At 52.1% G+C, this 22,150-nt stretch overlaps 5 protein-coding genes across 5 annotated transcripts; 3 read left to right on the top strand and 2 right to left on the bottom strand.

The window, feature by feature from the left end:
* Nucleotides 1-1,446: 1,446 nt before the first annotated feature.
* On the top strand, nt 1,447-2,656 carry BDV17DRAFT_211022 (DUF3237 domain-containing protein). Its single transcript, XM_073755426.1, has 8 exons — nt 1,447-1,611; nt 1,658-1,685; nt 1,746-1,780; nt 1,831-1,970; nt 2,031-2,046; nt 2,107-2,209; nt 2,271-2,290; nt 2,354-2,656. The coding sequence occupies exons 1-8, from the start codon at nt 1,570-1,572 to the stop codon at nt 2,474-2,476; spliced, it is 507 nt and encodes a 168-aa protein (XP_073611252.1). The 5' UTR covers nt 1,447-1,569; the 3' UTR covers nt 2,477-2,656.
* Nucleotides 2,657-8,720: 6,064 nt separating this feature from the next.
* bgt1 (1,3-beta-glucanosyltransferase Bgt1) lies at nt 8,721-10,220 on the bottom strand. The gene is made up of 4 exons (XM_073759139.1): nt 9,690-10,220; nt 9,343-9,600; nt 9,129-9,289; nt 8,721-9,073 (listed from the first exon to the last, which is right to left on the bottom strand). Exons 1-4 carry the CDS (start codon nt 9,947-9,949, stop codon nt 8,838-8,840), a joined length of 915 nt encoding a protein of 304 aa, XP_073611251.1. The 5' UTR covers nt 9,950-10,220; the 3' UTR covers nt 8,721-8,837.
* A 137-nt stretch (nt 10,221-10,357) lies between these two features.
* Nucleotides 10,358-11,816, bottom strand: BDV17DRAFT_274555 (SANT/Myb-like DNA-binding domain-containing protein). Its single transcript, XM_073759138.1, has 2 exons — nt 10,907-11,816; nt 10,358-10,839 (listed from the first exon to the last, which is right to left on the bottom strand). The coding sequence occupies exons 1-2, from the start codon at nt 11,419-11,421 to the stop codon at nt 10,608-10,610; spliced, it is 747 nt and encodes a 248-aa protein (XP_073611250.1). The 5' UTR covers nt 11,422-11,816; the 3' UTR covers nt 10,358-10,607.
* Nucleotides 11,817-12,095: 279 nt separating this feature from the next.
* BDV17DRAFT_295423 (emp24/gp25L/p24 family protein) lies at nt 12,096-12,956 on the top strand (the record flags this gene model as incomplete). The annotated part of the gene is made up of 4 exons (XM_073763058.1): nt 12,096-12,290; nt 12,417-12,624; nt 12,689-12,876; nt 12,939-12,956. The coding sequence occupies 4 exons, from the start codon at nt 12,096-12,098 to the stop codon at nt 12,954-12,956; spliced, it is 609 nt and encodes a 202-aa protein (XP_073611249.1).
* Nucleotides 12,957-14,594: 1,638 nt separating this feature from the next.
* On the top strand, nt 14,595-21,293 carry BDV17DRAFT_295422 (putative myosin class II heavy chain (MHC); the record flags this gene model as incomplete). The annotated part of the gene is made up of 1 exon (XM_073763057.1): nt 14,595-21,293. The coding sequence occupies one exon, from the start codon at nt 14,595-14,597 to the stop codon at nt 21,291-21,293; it is 6,699 nt and encodes a 2,232-aa protein (XP_073611248.1).
* Nucleotides 21,294-22,150: the final 857 nt, after the last annotated feature.

The following is a 22,150-nucleotide window of genomic DNA, read 5'->3' as shown; positions in this document are numbered from 1 at the left end:
GTACGCATTTCCTCCATCATAGGTAGTTCGTCCGATTGTTCTTCGTCGGCGGAATCATGTAATATCAGGTCATCGGTAGATATGGATGTCTCCGACTCGTACGTTCGGTATCTCGTTGATATTTGAAACGGTACGTTGCTTGATTTGGTACCTCGTGAGGCCTTTGGCGGCATTCTAGTAAAAGAGGCCTTTGGTGTAGTCCCGATCCAGGGGTAAATCCACGATCTGTTGCTTACCCCCCTCGTACGGGTTCGGGGTGCTAAAAATTGGTGTAGCAAGTTACTCAGAGCTTCAGGAACAGATTCTGCATATCCTAATCTAGCAAGAAGTCGAGTTCCTTGAGCTTAGAGGGGTCATAACCTGTGGGAAGCGATGGATGTGTGTCTCATTGGGTGGCCGGTAGGCCGCCTATCTAAGAAAGATATCTAGCTTACTAATAGATGACTTGGCGAAGTTGAACTACTAAGGGCAGGCGGTCCCGGAGGGCAGTATGTTCCGACATACCTTTGTGCCCCGTCCATGAGACCAGTTTCTGGATGGGATACTTCAGTCGACACTTCACACCAGCCTCACACATTTGACGCTGTCTGCCTATGAGATCGCTCAATGCACACCTCTAGAAGTCGAGTCACTCGCCCAATAATGAAGCCGCTAGAGGCTCGAGGTCAACCGCCATCAGCCATCAAGTGCTCAAAGACGAACGGAAGTCATCTTCTCCTACCAGAATAGAAGTTTCTGACTCGCTCAGGACCTGTTCGGCCGTGTCATTTCTCGAGCCGCCGAGACTGCGCAGTATAGACTTGCTCGAGAAAGTGGTCGTGGGACTGGTCGCCGAGCTCTTTGATGGGTCCTGAGACCCTACGGAAGTAGAAAGTCGATCGCCGCGCGCCTGGGACCACCCATAGTCCTCCTCTGGCGGTATGCTAAGCCCTAACTTCGTGTCCAGGAGCTGTCTCACGATCAAGATCCCTGCTTTGTCGGTGGTTCCTCGCGTTCACTGTTTTGTACCCGCCAAACGTAACAGGGAGACGCTGGTATCACGTTGTTTTTATGCCCATCAGCTCTTCGGATCCAATTTCAGCTTGGAGCCGATACGCTTCCTGTGGATTTATGCCTTGACTGCACAGTCCTCGACGAAATTGCGAGCTCTTAGACGCGGCACAGCAATCTCGGTTTCACGAGTGATTTTGGCCTGAGGTATCTTGTAGTAAAATATTGACTTTCGCCCAATAATGGGCCTCTCAATGACTTGCGATCGTACAGAATGCCGTCCTTCAGCCGAGAATCCATGCTGGTTTGATTCGCTTGATGTATGAGGTACCGCGTAACAGAGAAAAAGCGAGACACTGAAAGGTCTTTTAACTGCATCTCACTCATGAAAGAGTCCATAATACGTGATTCTCAACCGGCATAGAACATCCGGCAAATAGTATCGTTGTTTTGGGAGGATTGGACAAAGTAACATCATCGGCCCCTCCAAGTGTGGGGCTTCTGCAGATAAATACTGAGAGCTTCCCCTCACCACCACATCCATCTTTATCAACTTATCCCATCAGTAATCTCGCCATCATGTCTGAATTCCCTAACATCCAGCCCGCTTTCACAATTAAGGCACGTAATCTTTCTTGCTCGAGTGGTCAATACTAACCAACGACAGATCCCCCTGGACGCGCCCCTAGCAGTCGGTCAGCAGCCCCCGGCAATGCCTTGAAACCAAAAAGACGGCGGCTTACCTTTTCCCGCAGGCAGCTTCTCCAGAAACACCCCCCTCCAAGTAATTGTGAGTTTTCAAGTTCTTCCTGCGTCAATCCAACTCTAAGACCCGGCCAGCCCTTCTCCAGCGGCACCCTCAAATCCGCCGAGGGGTACCCCATCGAAATCGACGCCCAGATCGTCGGCACAGGCAACGACTACATCCGCGCCGATCCAGACGGCGGCCGGCTGCGCCTGGATGCTCACGGCGTGATTAAGTATGTTACTCAACTCCTCAATTACTCAGCCCGTGAGTATGCTAATCTAGTTAATTGCAGGACTCAGGATGACGCTGTAGGCAGGACCAACGATAGTGAAGCGTAGACGGAATAAACTAACCAACCCGGTCTCCAGCTCATCTACCTAAACTACACCGGTATCGTCACGCTTGGTGATGCCGAGCGCGCCGTCCTCACCGGTACCGCTGAGGATGGGTCGACGCCTTGGGGGAACTCCTGTACGTTTCGTTGCCTCCTTTCTACTCTCCAAGAACACCATTACTGACTGCCATTCTATAGTCACTCACATCACCTTCGAGGTAGGGTCCCATCTTAGAACAAAGAAAGCTGGCTTGGACAGCTAACACTAACAATAAACGCAGACTGGCCACGAGCGCTACAAGGAGCTTGAGCACCGCGTTTTCGTCGGCAAGGGCCGCTTTACTAGTGAGAAGGGCAAGCCCATCGTTGTTGAGTACCGCGTTGGGCAGGTCGTGCATGCTTGAGTGACTCACAGGAATGGGTGGAATTCGTTGGATGAAGGAGTTGTAACGGCAGTAATGATGGTAGTGAAGCTATGATTTCGGTTTAAGTTCAAAGTTGACCCTGGGCCCTCTCGACATTGTCGATTGTTGGGAGAAAAGCCCGAATTCGTTATCAACGTAGTATCTAGAGCGGTTGAGAGCGAACCTCCGTCCTCTTGGAGATACCGGATTCCTACCTATCCCTCTCATACCGCGGCGAAATAGCCAACCTGGAGCGTCGTGAGCTAAAGAAACAACCGCTCGCGCTCGGTCAGGAATACCTAACTGAACTCGCTCCGCGAGACGTCGCCGCCAGGCCAGGCGGAGAGTCGCAGTTACGTCGCCCATCGTAGCCCTAATGAATGTAGCCTGGAGTGCAAGTCGCCCTCCCTCACCCATTCAAGGCCCTCCTTCACCTCTCATCCTCCCAGGCCCCCAGCGACGTTTATAAAAGCGGCCACAACCACCCGCTGGATCCCTGTTCCGTCACCTTTCCGGGCTTTCGACCTGTTGTGGTCGAGGTCTCTGCTTCCTGCTCTATTGAATGAGTCTACCAGGAAAAACAAACCAAAATGCAAGCCGTTACAGTCCGGCCGGCATTCCTGCAACGACGGCAGCTGGGTATCGGAATCTTGGTTTCGTCCGTATCCCCGGATATAAGTCAACAAGATTCGATTTCTCGAGCTAGACAATAGCAGGCGGCAGACTAAGTGGCCGGGCCATGTGTCCAGGGGCTCGCCCAAGCCACAGGACGTGGCCCCCTCTCTTGGTCGTAGAGACCAAAATCGAACAAGTCAGGACGGTCATATTGGTGTTCACGCCAAACGATCGTTTTATATCCATCCGCTACTGTTGCGCATGTGAAGTCTGGGGCAGCGCGCGTTGGGTTCATCGCCAACAAACACCGCCTAAACGTCGCTTTGAGCCGTGCAAAGGACGCGTTGATCATCATCAGCAACTTAGGGAAATGGAACGCCAGTGCCGCAAGTAAGATAATGCTACTTGTGCTCTTTGACAAGTTTTCAAAGCGCATTGGTCTTATACGAGGTTGTTCTACATGGACTGCAGAGCAGTAGGGCGAAGCAGTATCTCATTATTGTCAATCACACGATTGGGGCTTCCCCGATAGATACTTTATTTCAGACCGTGGCCCACAATTCATGTCGGCCTTCGCGAAAGACATGCAACGGTACGGCGGCTCACAGAACCAGATTCTAGCAAATATCCTTGAACATCTGTGTTCGCCAAGAGACAGCATTTGACCACAGTGCTCTTGATAGACAGGCTTCAGCAGGTCATTCACCGACAAGCCAACAACCTGCAACCCAAGGCATTGTCCCAGCAAAAGTCGAACCCTGCGAGAGTGGGTTGCTCCCGCGTCTGGGGAAACCCCTACAGGGAGAAAATCCGCAGACCATAGCGTATGTGGTCATGTGCTTCGAATAGTGCGGAAGATACCGTCTAGTGTCAACTCTCTTCAATCGGGAACTGGAAGGGATCCGCGATTTATACCGCCGCCGGCCACACCTCGACGAAGCGAGAGTCCATTTGCCAACAATAAGAACAACATGCACCAGAAAAGCCTGGTGGCATGTTAGCACACTGTTCTTGCTTCCGGTGCATGTCTGAAGTCCTTCCTCCGACTTGAGGTCAAAGTCGGGTTGCCCGTGCAGTTCCTTTCATTCTCCTGATCAAGTCACTCATGATGACGAGTTTCCTGGCAATATAAGCTTCATTGACTTTCAATCAAGCAGAGACCACGGCTGCACTGTTTGCCACAGTCACCTGAAAATATCCGAGACCAGCTTCGAGGCTGGTTGAGGAGGATATCGGTGACAATGGCGCAAAAGTCAAGGAAAGGGCATCTCCAACATAAATCCTTTATGGTTCTATGGGGACTCTCATTGTCGGTTAGAATATTGTCAATTGTTCCAAACAAGCGTCCAATCCCGGAAGCTTCACGATACGCAATCAAAAAGGCATCGGTTTTTATCAGCCCAGTTAACGGTTATAGAGAGCCCCAGGCAACACCCTGGCTTGGGAGATGAAGCATCGGTCTACGAAGCACCTGTCGGCCCAATCTGTGAATAATATATCATGAGGTAGATTCTTGAATCAACCAGCAAAAGCTCTGTCTCTACAGCCTTCAAAATATCTTCTCCAAAGCCGCAGCGCCAGAGCTACAGTCCCACTGCCGGTCTTATCTCCCAATCGCCCACGGAACTCGTTATGCGGGCACTTAAAGCACAGCACCAACCAGTCTACCACAAGATTCGACGAGCAAAGAATCTGGAAGTGTAAGCGGGAGCTGTTCCAATTAAGCCGCAAAGATCCCTCGTTATGCTGGGCTAGGAATGTTAACCATGCACAGTCGACTTCTTGACCTCCGCCATGCGTACCTATCCTGACTATAATTCCCACGTTGCACCAGAACATGATCCGCAGTGTTCGTACCAGGCCGTTGTGCCTACATCTTGGCTGCCTTGGTTGCGAGCGAAAAGCAGCTCTGTCCCGCCTGGTACATATCTCAGGGATACCTTCTTCTTAGTGGGCTCGAATTGCCGTTTCTGCAAGGTTAGAGGTAAATGCTAACATCGATAGTTCACCACTCGTTCGTTCATTGACCCGGTCTTAATATATATGCATGGGGAGACAAGGACTATATTAAAATTCTATCGGAGTCCGAAGAGTACCGCCACCTTCCGATCCACGAACACCCTACGATGGACGCGACTACCAAAGATATAGGAAACGCGAACGGCGTAGACTTTCTTCAAGCTATGATAGCTCATGGTTAGCAGATTATAACCCATGGACAACCCATTAAAGATCTCCGGACCAACATAAAAAAAAATGCACCGCGACCACCAATGTTTTCAATTAAGACCATGAGTGCGGACGCATCGTTAACTACATATGTAGCAACTAGGCAGCTGGAAAATTGAGAAAAGGAATCGATGATTGATTTGGTGGGCTCGGCGTCTTCTGGTGGGCAAATCCTTTCGGCTGAGCTGCTGATAAGCAGGTCAAGGCGCTATATTGCTCCAGAATGTTCATGAACTGTGCAGGAATCTGGCTCGCGAATGGGCCTTTGTTAAAGTGAAGTGGACATTCCCTAGGGAATGAAGGAGGTGAAAAGAAGACGGCAAAGCTTGGGGCCTAGTACCGGATTACCCTTGATGTTTTTGTGGAAAGCTCTCGGTTCAGTCAATGTGGTATAAAGGAAGGGTGAGTATAGGGAGAAAATCAGTTATCGAGGGCAGAAAGTTCCGAGACAAATGAGATTGCAAATTTGTAGATAGCTAACTAAATTGGCGGGTCTATAAGACAATATGAACTTGGTACATTTAATCATCAAATTCCGACACTTTGTGGTCCTCCATGCATGGATGCGGCCATAATCACTCTGTGGCACGAACAAACAACCTGTCTTCAGGCATGGCGTCGGAATACGGCCTGGGTCCAGACTCTTGCGCACGGTTACCATACTTGTCGACCCTGAAGTACGCGCGTTGAGAACGACGGCACCGACAAAGCCTGACCAATTTCGTCCATTGGTGACGGCGGCTCCTCCAAAAAGGCCCTTCGATCTCCCAATTTGAGCTCCAATACCGGAGCAGGCTCCGAGGGATGTCCTCTTTTGTGGCGCAAAAGTAGATCCTTCGTCGGTGCTTTGCCTAAAAGATGAGCATATGCCCCTTGGCCCTTTCCCCTGTCTCATTTTCTTCTGACTGTTGAAACATAAGTATAATATCCCATGATTCTTCAAGCTCCCGATATCCGCAGCATATAATATGACACGAGCGTCGTTGACGTAGAAGAAAGGTCGAAAGTCGCTCGACAATCTGCACTGCGCTTGATTAAGGGCACTTGGCAGTGACCCCGCTAGTATACGGACAGGGGAATACTGCGTTGTAGCGAAATATGGGAACGCCATTTCCAGAATGGCTTTCCAAGTTCCAAAAGGTTGAGATCAACGATGATGAGTAATCGCTCTTCCTGGGGCAGAGCATCATGGGCGATTTATAGAGTTGCGAAGAACTGCCATATTCTGCTTGTGCTTTATCCCTATCAACATGGTTTGTCTGTCTCAACTAACGTTAGAGACGTAAAGGCCTTTTGGATCTTTCATCTCTCTCAAAAGTTGGGGTGGACTGGACTGCGGTTCGGCGATATTCGTACAGCCAGCTGGGCAAGAGAACTTGGGATCTACGACAGAATTGAGCTTCGGGGGGAAACCCCTCACATCTCGGGTGCGAAGTCTATTCGTCCTGCAGCTTTCGGCTGATTCTCGCTCTCGTGTTTCGCGGCGGGGTCCTCTGTTTGTTGCCACTGACTCTGCCGTTGCAGCCGTTGAGACTCTTTGAATTCGCAGCGTAGCGGAACTGTACCGTAAATCATACAAATATGATCTCAAGGAAGTGGACTCCAATTGCGAAGCAGTCGGGCAGCATAGGAAACCAGCGTATTCGTGTCCATGAGCAGCCGCTTTGCGAACAGGGCATATCGTTGACTACTCAACAGCCAAGGCGCAGCATCTTCTCAGTCAGCGCGGGCGCATCTGTGCCCTTGAACAGTTTTCCAACGAGAGTTCCAAGGGGACCGACCTCGTATGCATGCAGCCGGGGGAGACTGGGGTCGGGTACGTAGAACGGTTGAGGCCTCGTCAGCTCCGCAATGATGCAGCTCGAGGCCTTGAGGTTCTAAGTGACACTACGTAGCTTGATTGCTTGTTTATCCTGTGGAGTATATCCTCGATATCTGTTTACGTGCTGTCCGAATAAATCCAATGCTGCGTGCGTATTTTCAACCGACGCCGCAAACCCGGAACAGACCATCGAAGGATCGACAGAGGACGAGATGAGAATAGATACAGCTCAAGCAATCCATTGGTTGGTTTCTGAAGGACCGGTTTGCCCAGACGCAAGGGCAGCCTCGTGTGCATACCTGCCAAACGCCGCCTGCGCCCCTGCACCCTGCACCCTGCGCAAGCGGTCAAGACTCGAGAGGTCCAGAAGGTCGATCGTGCGCTTCAGCTTCATAGAGACCAGAATAGAATAGTTTAGAATAGACTCAACCGATAGATCGATTATCAACGGATCTGCGGATTGATGGTGGAAACCTGGATTCTACATCTACAGCAATACCATGTCCCGTACGTATCCGTCATACAGCACCTTCGGCGACACTGTACCTGAGCCTGTCCTGCACAGACGGTAGAGAAAGACAACATAGAAACAGAATAGATGAGTTAGTAGATGGCGTGAGAAGAGCTCGACGAGAAAAGCCCCTCCTCAAGTTTGGGACACTTCGCAATGTCTACCGCAGCCGCCAGCCCTAACTCTGTGTCGCACAGTCGAGTGGGGCGGTCTCTGCCCAGCTCAACTGCAGTTCGACAGGCTGTACGCAACAGACCAGACGAATAGAGATCATAAGCCCCTAAGTCAGGGATCGTACGGCTTTAGTCAATCATAACTTAATCGATCTAATTTTATTGCAAACCATCAAGAACAACCCCTCCGAGCTCATCCAGCTGAGCTCAGCTCAACTGGAACCAGCAGCCTACCTCACTCACCAATGGCCACCAACAAACTCGGAACCCGAAACCGCGCGTACAAGCCTAGATAAATCCCACCGACTGCATGAACTCGCATCGAGCACCAAGAACAACCAACAAGAACCGGTCTGTGCTAGTGGCCGTTCTGCACGGGCTCTGTGCACCGGAGAGGCGCGTCGATCATGACCGGCCAATCATGGGCGGAGGATTCACTGACGATACCCGGGTAGGTGGCAACACAAGCAGCCCTATGCACTGCGGTAACGATTGACTAACGTGAGCTGCAGCTGCGGTCGCGGGCCGAGAGGGGAGTCGGACTGTGTGACGGAACTTGGGACTCGGGATTTCGGTCATACTTAGGCACCCGGTGTGCGCAGGTGCGGTGCGGTCCGCATACTGGAGGTATTGCTCGTCACTTCCATGTCTCTTGTTGGCACTTGTTGGTCGGCTGTTCTGTTGGCAGGGCATTCGATATACTCCTCTACCATTATCCCTACGGAACTCTGTACCTGCGCCTACGGTTTTCTTCCACTGATGGCTCTCGCTCTACCGGCCCGTCGCTGCTCTCACGCCAGTAGTGGCTTCCCTCGATCAGGGCCCTCACCCCGGTCCCGGCATGATATTTTCAGTCAGTCAGTTGAACTAGGAGGAGAGTTTCAACGCGGGTGTGTTGGAGTGGTTGCATGATAAGGTTCTATTTCAATATAATATATTACATCGAATCAGACTCCACTAAATCATATAAGCATCCGACATCTATTGCACTCTCACAAGCCGAAAAGTCCTCTAGTTGGAGCAGGCCAGGTCGAACTTAGCCACACGCTTGTCGGTGAAGAGACCCCAGTGCTTCTCGTCCTTGGCCTCGCCGTTGTCACCAACGCTGTCGGGCTTCCAGGTCTCGTCAAAGGCCTCGAAGTAGAAGACGTCGACGCCCCATGTGAGCAGAGCGCAGACAGCGTTCTTGTAGTACTTCTCAGCGGACTTGGTGCTGGCCTTGGCAGCGCCGTAGTCAGAGCCCCCATCTATAACACCATTAGCACTTGATCTCGTTTTTGAGCAGAATGTGGGAAAGCTCACCGGTAGGCCAGCCAGTCTCGCCGTTGCCGAAGCGGATGTTCTTAGCATTGTCACCAGCAACCTGCTCAATGCGGGCCTTGGCTTGGGCCATGTCATCGAAGTAGGTGGCAGTAGCGTTGGAGATCTCCTGACCCTGCCAGTAGGCAAAGCCGTTCGCCAGGCTAACAATAGTTAGCAGGGAAAGGAAACTGATTTTCATTGTCCGGTTACTCACAAGTAGGTAACGCCTCCCTGAATGATGGGGTCTGCAGTACCATCGGCGAACTTGTTCCAGCTGTCGACGGTACCAACCATGACGTCTGGAAATTCATCCTTGACCTGGTTGATACGCTTCAAGAGCTTTGCGGCATCGATGTCGCCACGGTAGAGGCACTCGGAGCCAACAGTAATAGCGTGAATGACGTCTTCGTTTCCGGGGACGGTCTTCTTCAGAGCATCAAAGTCCTGGTTGAAGGACTCATCGTAGTCGGGCCTAGGAGTGAGAGCGTCTGCCGTTAGCACGTATCACAGAAACAGGGCACAAAGCACCAATTGGACAGGGGAGCCTCAGGAATAACATACCAAACACCGAGCGCGACCTTGAAGCCCTTGGTCTTGGCAGCGGGGATAATGTTCTTCGCTGTGTCGCAGTTGCTGGCGGAGTATGTGCGGACGATGGTCGTCAGGTGCTTGATCGCGTCGAAGTCCTTCTTGTAGTCTTCGACGGACTTGCAGGTTGCGTCGGGGTTCTCATTTCCGAGAGCAAGTCCAAAGGTTCCCTTGTTGGCAGCAAGAGCCGGGGCGGCAGCCGCCAGAAGAGTAACGAGGCCGGCGACACGCATTTCGAAGTATTATATCGTAAGGAGGTAGTTAATCCGCGACTGTATGAAGAAAAGGAAGGTCGGAAGGACAGGAAGAGGAACTGTCTCCTGTTTCTGTTTACTGCGGGCGAGGGATGGGAGTTCCGCAGGCAGCTCGGTTCGGAATCAGCAACCAAGCGGACGCGAAAAGGAGTGTGGTTTGAAAGCAGCAAATTCAAGGAATGACTGAGTTTAAATAAAGAGAGTGACGTCCAGGAAACAAGCGTTCAAACAAATGCTTGGAAGGGAGAATGGTGAGCCTGATGAACGCTCCGGTCCCTGTTCTGTTCAGTCCTGAAACGGACTAAGCCCCATGAGGCTACGCTTACTCAGGCACCGCCATTCAAGGGTCTCTGCCTTCTCCACTCCATCGATCTCTATCCCCCTGCTCTATTCCTGGATCAAGATCATCCTCAACAACTATCTGGACTCGATGAATCCTCGTTCTTGGACAAAGTCCGAAGATGATGCATAATTATTGAAACTCTCCTTGCGATCTGCAGCGGGCAGCGCGGCCAAAGCACAGCTAAGAATACATTGAAGGCAACAGACGAGAAACTATCTCATATCGAGCCTCCAACTACTTACAATGGCATCAGAGCGCTTACATCCCCCCCATCCCCCTCCCTCTCCCCCGTCTCTAGTCATCGATGACTGACTTTGCTTGATCTGGGGTGATGTTGCGGCCGGTCTTGTCGTTGAATCGGCTACTAATGGTATCCCAACGGTCCTTTTTCCAATCCGCGGCGATCTGGTGGAGAAGAAGTACCTCATCAAGGGTGAACTGGTCGTCCATATAGTATATTTTCTTCACCTTCGTCCGCCTAGAAGGGATGTATTCGTCGTCATCAGTCTGTTGGAAGTCAATGACTGTGAGTAGCCAGGCTAAAGACCGGTAGCTTTGGAAAACTTACATCTTCCTCTTCTTCTGTCGATGAGCTAAACGACACGTGACGCTTTTCCCTGTCGTATTCCTCCTGGGGATACACATCCTCTTCGACGTCTTCCAATCTATATCCCGCGCGGCGCCTTTGTCTATCATCTTGTATATCAAGCCAGCGCCTTTTGAGGTCCGCAATTGGCCTATCGTCCATGACCATTGATATTCGCTCCCATGAGATTCTTGACCTCTTCAACTCTCGAAGTATCCTGTCATCATCCGAGGACCACGAGACTGTACCTGCTGGTGTTAGAGCCGCAGCAGCAGAGAATGGCTTCGAATGTCTTACGAAAGGAGGCAATAGCTGGTTCGCGTCGTGAGCTTGATCTCGCAAATTCCTAAGCAAATGGGTAAGTATCTGGGATGCAGCCAGGTTCAGCGCAACGAGGCCAGCTATTACCTGATAGCGATCAGCGCTTACACTCCGGGCATATGGAGGAGGCTTTTCTTCGCGCACGCTCCCTGTCAGGAACGACATTCGATATTGCTTGCCATTTCTTATGACAACCGGCATTATGCCAGTCTGGGGCTAGGGCTAACGAGCGTGAGTCTAGAGCCAGGAGAGCTCTTGGGTGAGAGGACCGTTCAAAGTCAACGACACTATTGCTGTCGCGTGGACATTGGCCCCTGCTGATGGGAAGGTGCATGGTATCGCTGTTTCCCAGAATAGATAGGAGCGGTACCCAGACAACGAGCCTAGGCCTAGATTCCTAGGTATTTTACATGTGGTTAGATCCTCCCTTTTCTAAGTCGGTAAATGTGAAGCTCCGTAAGAAGCCTGAGCAGTAGCTCTGTGGCCATATACAGATGCGTTGTGTAGAAGATGGGTCAATTCCAGTGCTGAAGAGGTTCATTGAGTGGAAACCAAAAATGGAGAATCTCTCATTCAGCCAGACTTTTTGTTCATCTCGAAGTGAACGTCTCATTGAATACTAGCATTGATGAATGATCTGGATATACATTCACTGAAGCTTGTTGTGAGCGGCGTTAAAAAGGTTAAAGGCGGAGGTGGTCCGAGCGTCTCGAGTTCCAATTGAGAGACCACCTTGCCAGTCAATCCATCACAAGCAATTCATCCCGCTACAAATTGCCCTTGCGCCGGGGCTTTCGAACCGTTTTACCCAATTTGTCTGACATCTGTCGAGTTCCTGATCGCACTAGACACGACAAGAAAACAAATCGCCCGCCATGCGCTTCTCTGCAGCCTCTCTCCTCCTCGGCCTGAGCTGGATCACCTCCGTCGCCGCACACAACATCCAGCTCCGCGCCCACTCACGAGAATGCTTCCACGAGTCACTGCACAAGGATGACAAGATGACTGTCTCCTTCCAGGTCGGCGATCGGGAATTCGGTGGTAGCGGGAATTTAGAGATTGACTTCTGGGTATGTGGCTGCAGCCAACTGAAATCCACTTTGTTGAAGGACCAGACATAGTCTACATGGCCTCAACTATCGATCTACCCAATTCAATTGATATACCCAATGCTAACCTCCGTTCGTGAATAACAGGTCGAAGATCCCCAGAGCAACCGCCAGTACTTCAAGCAAGCCATCTCCTCGGAAGACTACTCCTTTACCGCCCACGCCGACGGCAAATACGTCTACTGTTTCAGCAACGAGGGCTGGACCTCGAACTCCAAGGAAGTATCATTCAACGTGCATGGAATCGTCTACGTCCCTGAATCGGAAATGGCGCAGGATCCTCTCGAGACGGAAGGTAGGAGCTTTACTCGTTATAGCGGTATATGGGGGTGCGTGAGCTAACTGAATTGTTTTGTTAGTCCGGCGGCTCTTGGACGCTCTCGCCCAAGTTAAGGATGAGCAGTCTTACATTGTTGTCCGAGAGAGGGTACACCGGAACACGGCCGAGAGCACGAATGCCAGAGTCAAGTGGTGGAGTATCTTCCAGCTTGCGGTGCTTATTGGCGAAGGCGTGTTCCAGGTTTGGTGGTTAAAGAGGTTCTTTGAGGTGAGTTCCCTCCTAGTTCCAATTGCGAAGAGTGGGTGCTGACGATGGAATTAATCCCATAGGTCAAGCGCGTTGTCTAAAATGCATCTTACGTATCATGAGCGAGAAGAGGGCGTCTGGCTCACATGTTTTCTGTGAGCTTTCGATGCGAGTATGATAACGCAAATGATTCATATATTTGTCTTTGGAATGCTACTAGATCCGGTGTTTTTATGGCTCCCGAACGTCCTAGGGCTTAGGTCGACCATCCATATGCCCTACGCTATGACCAGGAATCTCATTCCATAATGCCCACATTATATTCTCAACGCCCACGCGCCCATCAACAGCAGATCCCAAGCGCCCTGGCACCAGCCCCACTCGTTTCGAACTATGTAACTCATGCTCTCATCGATCGGTGCTTCATACTTCGCGCCAATGGTTTGACCACGCACCAGAGGAGCGACATCAATCATAGCGCATAGATTGACCACACCAAACTCCACGTAATCTTCGCATTCATATGATCATGGTAGTTAGGGAGATCGGTTCTGAAGCATCATGTCCTCCGCAGGAGTCACATGACATTAGTAGCATAAAGATGAGGGAGCTGGATTAGATCATCAATGCATGCATAAGCACTGTATGGATACAGCTAGGCGGGAACCGTGGTTCATAGCGCAACCTTACCCCTGAACGAATACACGAACCACCAACGGCGCGTCATTGGGTTCAATCGGTTGTTTATGGGTTGAGCGTCATTTCCAGCCGACTCAGGGGCTCCATAGACCCGGCGGTCTTCAGTCCATCACGAGTCCACTCCATGGCCGTGATGATGGTGATGGCTCGCCAGGACCGTGCTTGACTTGTCAAGTCTTCAGTCGAAACGTGAAGATCTGCCTTGCATAAGTTGAGTAACCGGATGATCGTCCTGAGGCAGAGACATTGAATCGTGTCTGACCTCGCCTTTCCGTAGACGGCGGTGAGCTGGCAGGTCTTCGGAGACAGGGCAGCACTCGAAAGACGTCAATCAACCGCCTTTACTAACCTGGTATTCAGTAGTTAATGGTGTGCAGTGTTATCCAATAGTCAGTGACAGTCATCTCCAGTGCCCTGCTAGTAAACCCTTAAGGCCTTCCAGAAGTAACTACCGTAAATTACCCTGTTTAGTCTCTTTGAGCTGAAGATGCGGTTTTAACTTGTAACATGGCCAGCCCCGATAGGCAAACCGGCAAAATAAAGAAAGTCCATCTCCCCTAGTGCCAATTCTTCCTTTCTCTCCATCGTTCAACCTTGATCCGGCTGCCTTCGCGTATGCGCCATGTCCAAGTCCTTCGCATGCCCTAGGTTTCTGTGATCTGTTGTTCATCGCTTCTGTCTTTCTGTTGCCGTCCCCTCCCCCTGAACAACCACCCTCGCTCTCTCCGGGATTGTTCCGCCAAATCACCCGCGACGACTCGCCTCGACACGTCTCCCACGATCGAATCGCCTCTGCGTTTTGCGTCGACGGATTCGGAGGATATCGCGATAAACGATCGACGACGAAACAGAAAGTATTGGTAGCTTGAGATTCATGCTTCACCATTCTGGACAATAAAGAGAGCAGCAAGCAAGTGCTTGCTGCAAGAGTCGACACGGAAGGTACGTTAGTGTGTTACCTTGAGGGTATCGCGACTGCAGCCCTCTCCATTTCATCGGTGTCTTCAATGCTACGCTCATTTCCTACGTGATCGTATACCATGGTTTCTAAACAAATCCATTGTCTCCCTCCAGATCTAGATCAAGCCGTGCCTTCCGCCAATTCGGCGCTTTCCTCTCCACCGCCGCATTCCACAAACCCATCTGGCCTCTGTGACAGCTCGCTCCTGTCGGCCCCACTGCAGTCGCCTTTTCCATCTCCAGGTGTGTCGAGTCGCTCGACTGCAGGATCATCAGGCCCGCCAAGCTCTCCCGGGAATCGCAGCGTCGCCCCTAATCCGTCGTCGACATTGCCGGTCCTGCCGAAGTACCGTGTCGGTCTAGACTCGTCCACGACATCCCCAGAAGACAAAAAGGCGGAAAGCAGTGTCTATTACACCACAGCTTGGGGCTCACCGTACGCTGCGCGGAGTCCACGGACGTGGTCAATAAGTCAAGACGCCGGTGTTGATCGCGAATCGGGAGATAGCTCTCCGGTCTCAGTTCAATTCGGACTCGAGCCGAACAGGCCTGCATTGCGCCACATAGTCCCGTCTGAGGATTCGGAACAGGAGCCTGGTGACGAGAACCTCGATCGGTCTCAGGAACGAGATCAAGCAAGGAATAGAGGAAAGTCGATACAGGACTTCACCCAGGATTGGATCAATCAGTATCTTTCTGGCCAACCAAGGACTGAGCGGAGCAACTGGCTGAGCGACGATTCTGGTAGCGAAGCACCCTCGTTCATTACAGCCGCGAATCATTTTGCAGACGACGCATCGGACGACTGGCTTGGGCTTGAACAGGACTCCCGTGATCAGGATTTATTGAAGACCCCAACTCTAGCCGATTTCATCAGCCGGAGGTCTGCTGCCAATCGACGAGGAGGACCGATTCGAAGGGTCAAGGAATCTCTTCACAAGAGAGCCGACACACTTCGACAGGAGGATTTCTGGGGATTTGCTTACGACGAGGAACCACGGTCAGTCGCCATGGCCGACGCCAAAGAGACGCAACCTTCCATGGAGATGGAGCACAAGGCTCTGCCGCCGGATGAGAAGCCTCTACCACCACCACCGGTCAATGAAAAGGAACTGCCTCCAACGATAGACAACTCTCAAGACTCAGCAAAAGCTGTCAACACGGAGAGGCCGGTGGAGAATACGCCACCAAAGAGACAGAGAAAGAAGATAGCATGGCGCGGCAAGGGATGCTTTATTGAGCTACCTCCATATGACATTCGAGGAACACCGGAGTCTGGATATCGCCTCTTAACACCCGAAGACGTTAAACGGGGCTTAGAACAATGGGAAGAGTTAGGGTACGATGTCCAGGGTTTCAACGTCGGTGCACCAGAAGACCCCTACAACCTTGAGCTTGGGGGTGCTAGCCGCCCACCTTACCCTGATACGGTCGACTTGCAGGATGAAGTAAAGCCTGGAAACTGCACTGTCAGCTTTCCCAACAAGGCTCTTTGGGATGAATATGTCAACAACCTGCAAGAAGAGAAATTGCGAGCACTGGGTGTCTTTGGTGGTGAAGATGAAGTCCAACCATCGCCATCGCCCGCTTCAGCATTCAACCCTGCTATGACGCCTTTCCCTGGTCTTGTCTCATCGCCGCCAATTCCAACTGGATCAGCTGCTAGCAATCATCTATCGATGCACCATCCTTTCTCGCCGCAACTCACACAAGCAGGTAACATGAGTAATGGAATCGCATCGTTAGCATCTCCCGCGTCCCAGTTCAATGCTCAGACGCCATTCTACGGTGTCGATCAGGGCATTCTACCCGGATTCCTTCCATTCCAGCCCACTCCTCCCGTTCAGGGCTCACTTACGCCTCAGAGTTTCATCAACTTGCGTCAAAGCGGCCCCGACTCGACCATTCCAGGAGCTCTTTCTAGCCTGACTTCTATGCTATCACCTGTTTCACCTATGAACGATCAGAATGCCTTCCATCAAGGATTTGGTGATCAAATGGGCCAAGGTAAAGATGGCTTTGACGACCACGATTACCATCACGAGCAAGACGGGTTTGCTGAAGATCAATTACGTCCTCTACGTACTCCACCGCCTAATGCGGATAACTTCCATGCTTCGACTGTCGAGATTGCTCAGCCCACGCCTCGAGGCCATAGTCGTGGTCATAACCTCAGTGAGACGCTTCAAAAGGGCGTTGACCAAGTCGCAGCCGACTATCACCTGGAGAACTCGTTCGAAAGAGACCTTGATGAGGGTGACTATGACCCAATTCAACCGAACCCTAGCAACCCTGGGTTGTTGCATTCCAGATGGGCATTGCCGGAGTCAAATACTCCTCAACACATGGCCCAGCACCTGGATCACCTCTACGGAGATGCCTACGCTGGAGAACATGGTCATGAGGGCTCAGACATTGATACAAACCCTAGTTTGACTGGCACGCCTCACCGAAATCACTCACTCACCCATAACCCTTGGCATGAGGCGAGACCCAGTAATGGATCGTATGCTGGTGGGCATCGCTCAAAACTCTCAACCTCGAGTCTTAATGTCGAAGCAAAGGAATTTGCGCCAACAGGGCACACTGCTGCCCAACCGTTACCGTTCTCGCCGCAACACCCCCTTCAATTCCAGACCTTGGATCACTCCGTATTCACCTTCGGGGCTAGGCCTGGTGATCAGCATCACGGACAACTCAACGTTGCCGCACCTACGTTCACTCCTGGTAACTTTGGTGCTAGCTTTGGCGCTGACCAGGACAAGTCCCGGGAATTCCAATTCTCTGCCCCGTCCGCTCCTTCCTTGAATGTTGCCGCACCGGAGTTTAGTCCGGGTAGGACCAAGATCTTCGGCGATATTGATCTCTCAGAGATCGCCAACTCCGCCAAGAAGTCAAAGGCGATTCCCATCGTCCGACCAGATGAGCAGAAGGAAGAAGAGAAGGAAGCCAAGGATGACCGTGGTCGACCAGTTCCCACCGATCGGCACAAGCGTGCTCGCCGTGGTGGTGACGGCTCTGACGGCGAGGCCCGCTTCAGCATATCTCACCCGCTGGGCGAAGCGAACAACTTCCAAGCTCAACAGGCACCGGCCTCTCACGTGCCTGCCGAAGGCAAGGAGAATGCTCTCCCTGGTCAAGACGGGGATCTTCCGTTCGACAAGAAGGCTTCCCAGACTCAGAACGAAGCTCCCATTGAGCGTAAGGATACGCCCGTCAGTGAAGCCTCAACTTGGGCACCCTCCACCAAGGCCGAAGACGCAACTGCCTCTCGGGACACAGCCGAGCCAAAGGACATCCAGCATAAGGGTGTTGAAGCGGCTGTTGAAAATAAGCTCAAGCCTGAGGAGAAATCCGCCGAACAGAAGGAGCAAGACGAGCCAACCGACGAGCGTGGGCCTGTTCAGTTCGGCCAGAAGAAACCATTCTCAGCCGCAGCGAGGACCTTCAACTTCAAGCCGTCCATCGCTGAGTTCGTGCCATTTAACGCTGAGCCACCAGCGCCCCCTCCTAAAGATACTCCACCCAAGGAGAGCAAGGGCCTCATGGCTTCTCGATACGCTGTCGCAAGCCCGCCTTCCTCACCACCTGCACGTCAGCTATCTACAGAGCTGTCAGCGTCTGCTGATGGTAAGGAAGGGCAAGCGACGGAAGATATCTCTGCTGAAGCGGGAGAGGAGCAAGCATACATCGATGAAGATCAAGATTCTCTTGATGGTGACCAGCTCAACGCCGTTATGGATCAGCTCAACGACGACTCTGACGTCGGTATTGAGCGGATCAGCACGCCCAAGCCCGCAGCCGATCTGCCAGAGCCCGTTGTCGCACCATCGAAAGAGAAACGCCATGTTCAAGCGGACAACAGGAGCGAACCGCCGAGCCCTAGCCCTGGAAGGGGCGCGGTGTCTCATACGCTCAATGTGCCTAAACTTGATTTCGACGCGCAGTCCCAGTTCTCGGCCACTCCCACTAAGGGTGTAGCGTCGGGCATTCACTCGCCTGTCCGACAGCTGCTGAGCCATAATGAGCACATTAGCGACTGGGACGACATGATCTGCTCCGGAGAAGAGGTCAAATTGGCGAACCGGGGTGGGTTCTTTGATCGCCGCATCAATGATCTGCTTGGCCTCGCCATCGACAAGCGCCTGAACCCTCTCAAGAGCGCGCTCAGTTCGATTCAAGAATCTCTTTTGGCTTTGAACTCCGCTCCTGTCAAGAATACGTTGACGTTGCGCAGCGCATCTGCCGAGGGCATTGATAGTGACGCCGACGATGAGGATGACGAGCCTCAAGAAGAGGACGCATCGTATAGGACGAGGTCACCACTTTATCAGAAGGATCGCAAGCTCGAGAGGCTCAGGAACGTCGTCCTAGAAGCTTTGGCAGCCCGTGATCTTCAGCCTGCTCCAGAACAGCCGCCGGCTGCGGAACTTATCCAGCTTCAGAACAGTGTTGCTGAGTTACACAAGCTAACGGCGCAACAACAGTCGCAGGATACGACCTCTCGCCTGAGGGACATGATCCAGGAAGTAGTCGCCGCCCAGATCAACCAGCGTTCACGCTCGGATGCGGAAGAGATCGGAGCCGACAGTCTCATGCTGCAAATCAACAGCTTGAAGGATATGCTTAGAGGCGCCGATGAGCGAACGGAGAACGAGTACAAGAAGCGGAGACAAGCGCAGGATACTATTGCGCAACTCCAGCGACTGCTGAATGATGCCAAGGAAGATGCTGCCCGCCACAGCACGGCTGCTGAATCTGCTGAGGCCCGACTGCTGCAATTCCAGGAAGAGAAGATGCCATACTATGAGAGTTTCCAGTCAAAGGCAGCTACGCTTGAGAAGGAACGTGAAAGCACGATGGTCACCCTTGAAGAGCTCTCTTCCAAGAACATCGTGCTCCAAGGCACGCTCGACGAATACCGCTTTGCGACCGATAGCGCGAGACGGGAAACCGAGGAGGCCAACGCTCGGTTGGAGGAGGCCAGGGCTGAGAACCATCACCTGCGTAACACTGTTGCTAATATGAAAATGCGTCTTGAAGATGGTCTCAACATTCGGCAGAATCTCAGCGAGAAGATGGACAGCCTCCAGGATCAAATGGCCACCTTGAGCGGAGACTTCGTCCGTGATCAGGCCTCTTGGCGACGCAAGGAAGAAGAGCTCAATGCTAGGTACAATGAGCTGCGGGCATCCCACAACCGCGAAACGAAGCTGCGCGAGCAGCTTGAAAAGGACGTCTCCAAGCTGGAAGAGCAGGAGCGCGAAGCAGCCAAACTCAAGTTTATCTTCGGACAGTCGCAACAGGAGAACGAACGTCTTGAAGAGCTGGTCAGTGACTTGAGGCAGAAGAACCAAGACTTGGACCTCAAGGCAGCCCGTTTTGAGCGCGAGTTCAACGAGGCCCGCGAGAGCAGCAGGGTCGAAATTCAACGCACAAGGACTTCCCTGGAGGCAGACCTTGACGCTTCCAACACACAAGTCAACATCGTTCGTGCTGAGCTCGAGGCGCAGATCAATCGCCTCCAGAATCAGCTGGATAACGTAAGACTCGACAGTGATACGGCACGAGAGCGCTATGGGATGCTCCTCGAGGAAGCGCACGAAACCAAGGCTAGTGCGGTTGCTGATGCCATCGCGTCCAAGGAACTCTCCATGGACGAGCAGCGCAAGTTGCATGAGCGTCTCCTCAACGATCTCCGTGAACGTCACGCTCGCGCGTTGCACAACTCCTCTGAAGATAGGCTCCGAACAGAGAATCATCATATTGAACGCTTGGAGTTTGCCGAAGACAAGGTTAAGCACCTCCAGGAACGCGTGGTGCATCTTGAGGAAAAGCTCGAAATCGCGCAATCGGCCGCCCGTGCAGCTGCCGAAGCTGCACAGTCTGCTAAATCTGGTGGCCCTGTCGCGGCCTCGCACTCAAGCTCCCCATCGATGCAATTCAGCCAGCCATCGTCCGTTCCTGAGAAGATTTCACCCCAGGCATTGCGAGAGTCAATCCTGGTTCTTCAAGACCAGCTACAACAGCGTGAAACTCGTATCGACGAGCTTGAACACGAGCTCTCTACTGTCGATAAGGAGGCCCCTGCAAAGATAAAGGAGAGGGTTACGGAGATCACTTGGCTGCGAGAGCTACTCGGTGTCCGTCTTGATGACCTGCAGGACATCATCGACACCCTTCAGCAACCGTCTTTCAACAAGCACTCTGTGCGCGATGCCGCTATCCGCTTAAAAGCAAACCTCCAAATGCAGCAGCAGGAAAAGGAGAGGGCCATGAACGGCCAGGGCTTCCCTAGCTTGCCGTCTTTGTCTGAGCTGACCGCTTCCCCACGAGCTCTGCCTCTAGCAGCCGCAGCAGCATGGGGTAACTGGCGCAAAGGAAGGGACAATTCGAACTCCAATGAGACACCATCCAAGTCTAGCCCTGCAAGCGCATTCCTCTCCGGTCTCCTGACCCCTCCTAGCTCGAACGCACGACCGGCTGGACCCGACAACAGCGCGTCAGCAGCTCCTGCATGGAGACGGCCATTAGAAAGCCGGCCGCTCAGAAGTGTCGACACCACACCTCGGCCACTTTCTTCGCGTGCTGCCGGCAAGATGCGGGAGCCACCGACCACTCCGCCCCTCCTGCGGAAGTCCAGCTATGATCACGACGCCGAGCCCACAGAATACGAGCCGTCGTCCCTCGAGGAAGACGAAAGCACCGCCGACGGATTCGTCTCCGCGTCTCCCAAGGAGATGACAGACGGACCCTTCGGCCCCCAAATATCGTCATAGACTGTCTATAACGTCATCCCCCTTCATCATTTATTTCCTTTGTCCCCAAAATGTTCTCGATTTTACCTGTGTTAATATGGCGATTTGATTTCGATTACCTCCCCGTTTCTGAGATTTCCAGCTAGCTGAACCTATTTCTCTTCTTGTATCTAATACCAGTAGGATGGGACCTTGGACTTCCCGCCTACTGCAGTTTCTACTTACATTACCTTTGTTCAATTGTTGTTACATTACACCAGATACCACCTGCTGATTCTTCTGCTTTCGCGTCTACATACACTTACACTTACCTTACCTCTGTATAATGCCTTTCTTCCCAGAACATACTCATGGATATTTAATACTCAGTCCCGCAGTCCTATCACTTATTTTATCATGATTCTTTTCCAGATTGTGCCTCGCTTCCTTGATGCTCTTTTAAGGCCTAACGGATGTCGGTCTTCTTCTCGTCCTCGTTTCATCCTGTAGCCTTATTCGCGTCCCTCTATACTCGATTTTGCTTCTCGTTTCGAAGTCTAGCCGGTCTAGATGCAGCTGTTTGAGCTCGTTTCTATTGAGCAGGGCAAGGCTGAGCTCGGCTCGGTTCGGCTCGGCTCGGCTCCCTGTTCAGGGACGTCTTGCATTGCGCCACATTCTCTAGTCTTAGAAGTCAATAGGATCCGAAATTCTCCTGTTCATTGCGGTGCGATGATATGGTATGATGGTACTTCGTCCGCATCGACGAGGTACAGATGATGCGTAGCTGCCTCCTAGATGAAGTCTCGGTAATTGAACTATGGCTATATACATAGATTTCATGGTCCAAAGGACCTTACAATTGAGGACTTGGAGTACTTCTCATTTAATGTGAGTCTCAA

Source organism: Aspergillus undulatus (assembly GCF_047715775.1).
Source record: "Aspergillus undulatus strain CBS 261.88 unplaced genomic scaffold BDV17scaffold_68, whole genome shotgun sequence".
In the NCBI taxonomy this organism is placed as follows: Eukaryota; Fungi; Ascomycota; class Eurotiomycetes; order Eurotiales; family Aspergillaceae; genus Aspergillus; species Aspergillus undulatus.
Note: the sequence above shows the minus strand (reverse complement) of the source record. Positions and strands in the feature narration are given on the sequence as shown.

What these genes read in the sequence shown, in the direction of transcription:
- BDV17DRAFT_274555 (XM_073759138.1), bottom strand. Translation starts at nt 11,421, where the DNA reads ATGCCGGTTGTCATAAGAAATGGCAAGCAATATCGAATGTCGTTCCTG. An exon ending in AAGCGTCACGTGTCGTTTAG is followed by an intron (nt 10,840 to 10,906) that starts CTCATCGACAGA and finishes CTGGCTACTCAC; the next exon opens with AGTCATTGACTTCCAACAGA.
- BDV17DRAFT_211022 (XM_073755426.1), top strand. Translation starts at nt 1,570, where the DNA reads ATGTCTGAATTCCCTAACATCCAGCCCGCTTTCACAATTAAG. An exon ending in GGACGCGCCCCTAGCAGTCG is followed by an intron (nt 1,686 to 1,745) that starts GTCAGCAGCCCC and finishes CTTTTCCCGCAG; the next exon opens with GCAGCTTCTCCAGAAACACC. An exon ending in ACACCCCCCTCCAAGTAATT is followed by an intron (nt 1,781 to 1,830) that starts GTGAGTTTTCAA and finishes AGACCCGGCCAG; the next exon opens with CCCTTCTCCAGCGGCACCCT.
- bgt1 (XM_073759139.1), bottom strand. Translation starts at nt 9,949, where the DNA reads ATGCGTGTCGCCGGCCTCGTTACTCTTCTGGCGGCTGCCGCCCCGGCT. An exon ending in AAGGTCGCGCTCGGTGTTTG is followed by an intron (nt 9,601 to 9,689) that starts GTATGTTATTCC and finishes TCTCACTCCTAG; the next exon opens with GCCCGACTACGATGAGTCCT. An exon ending in CAGGGAGGCGTTACCTACTT is followed by an intron (nt 9,290 to 9,342) that starts GTGAGTAACCGG and finishes AACTATTGTTAG; the next exon opens with CCTGGCGAACGGCTTTGCCT.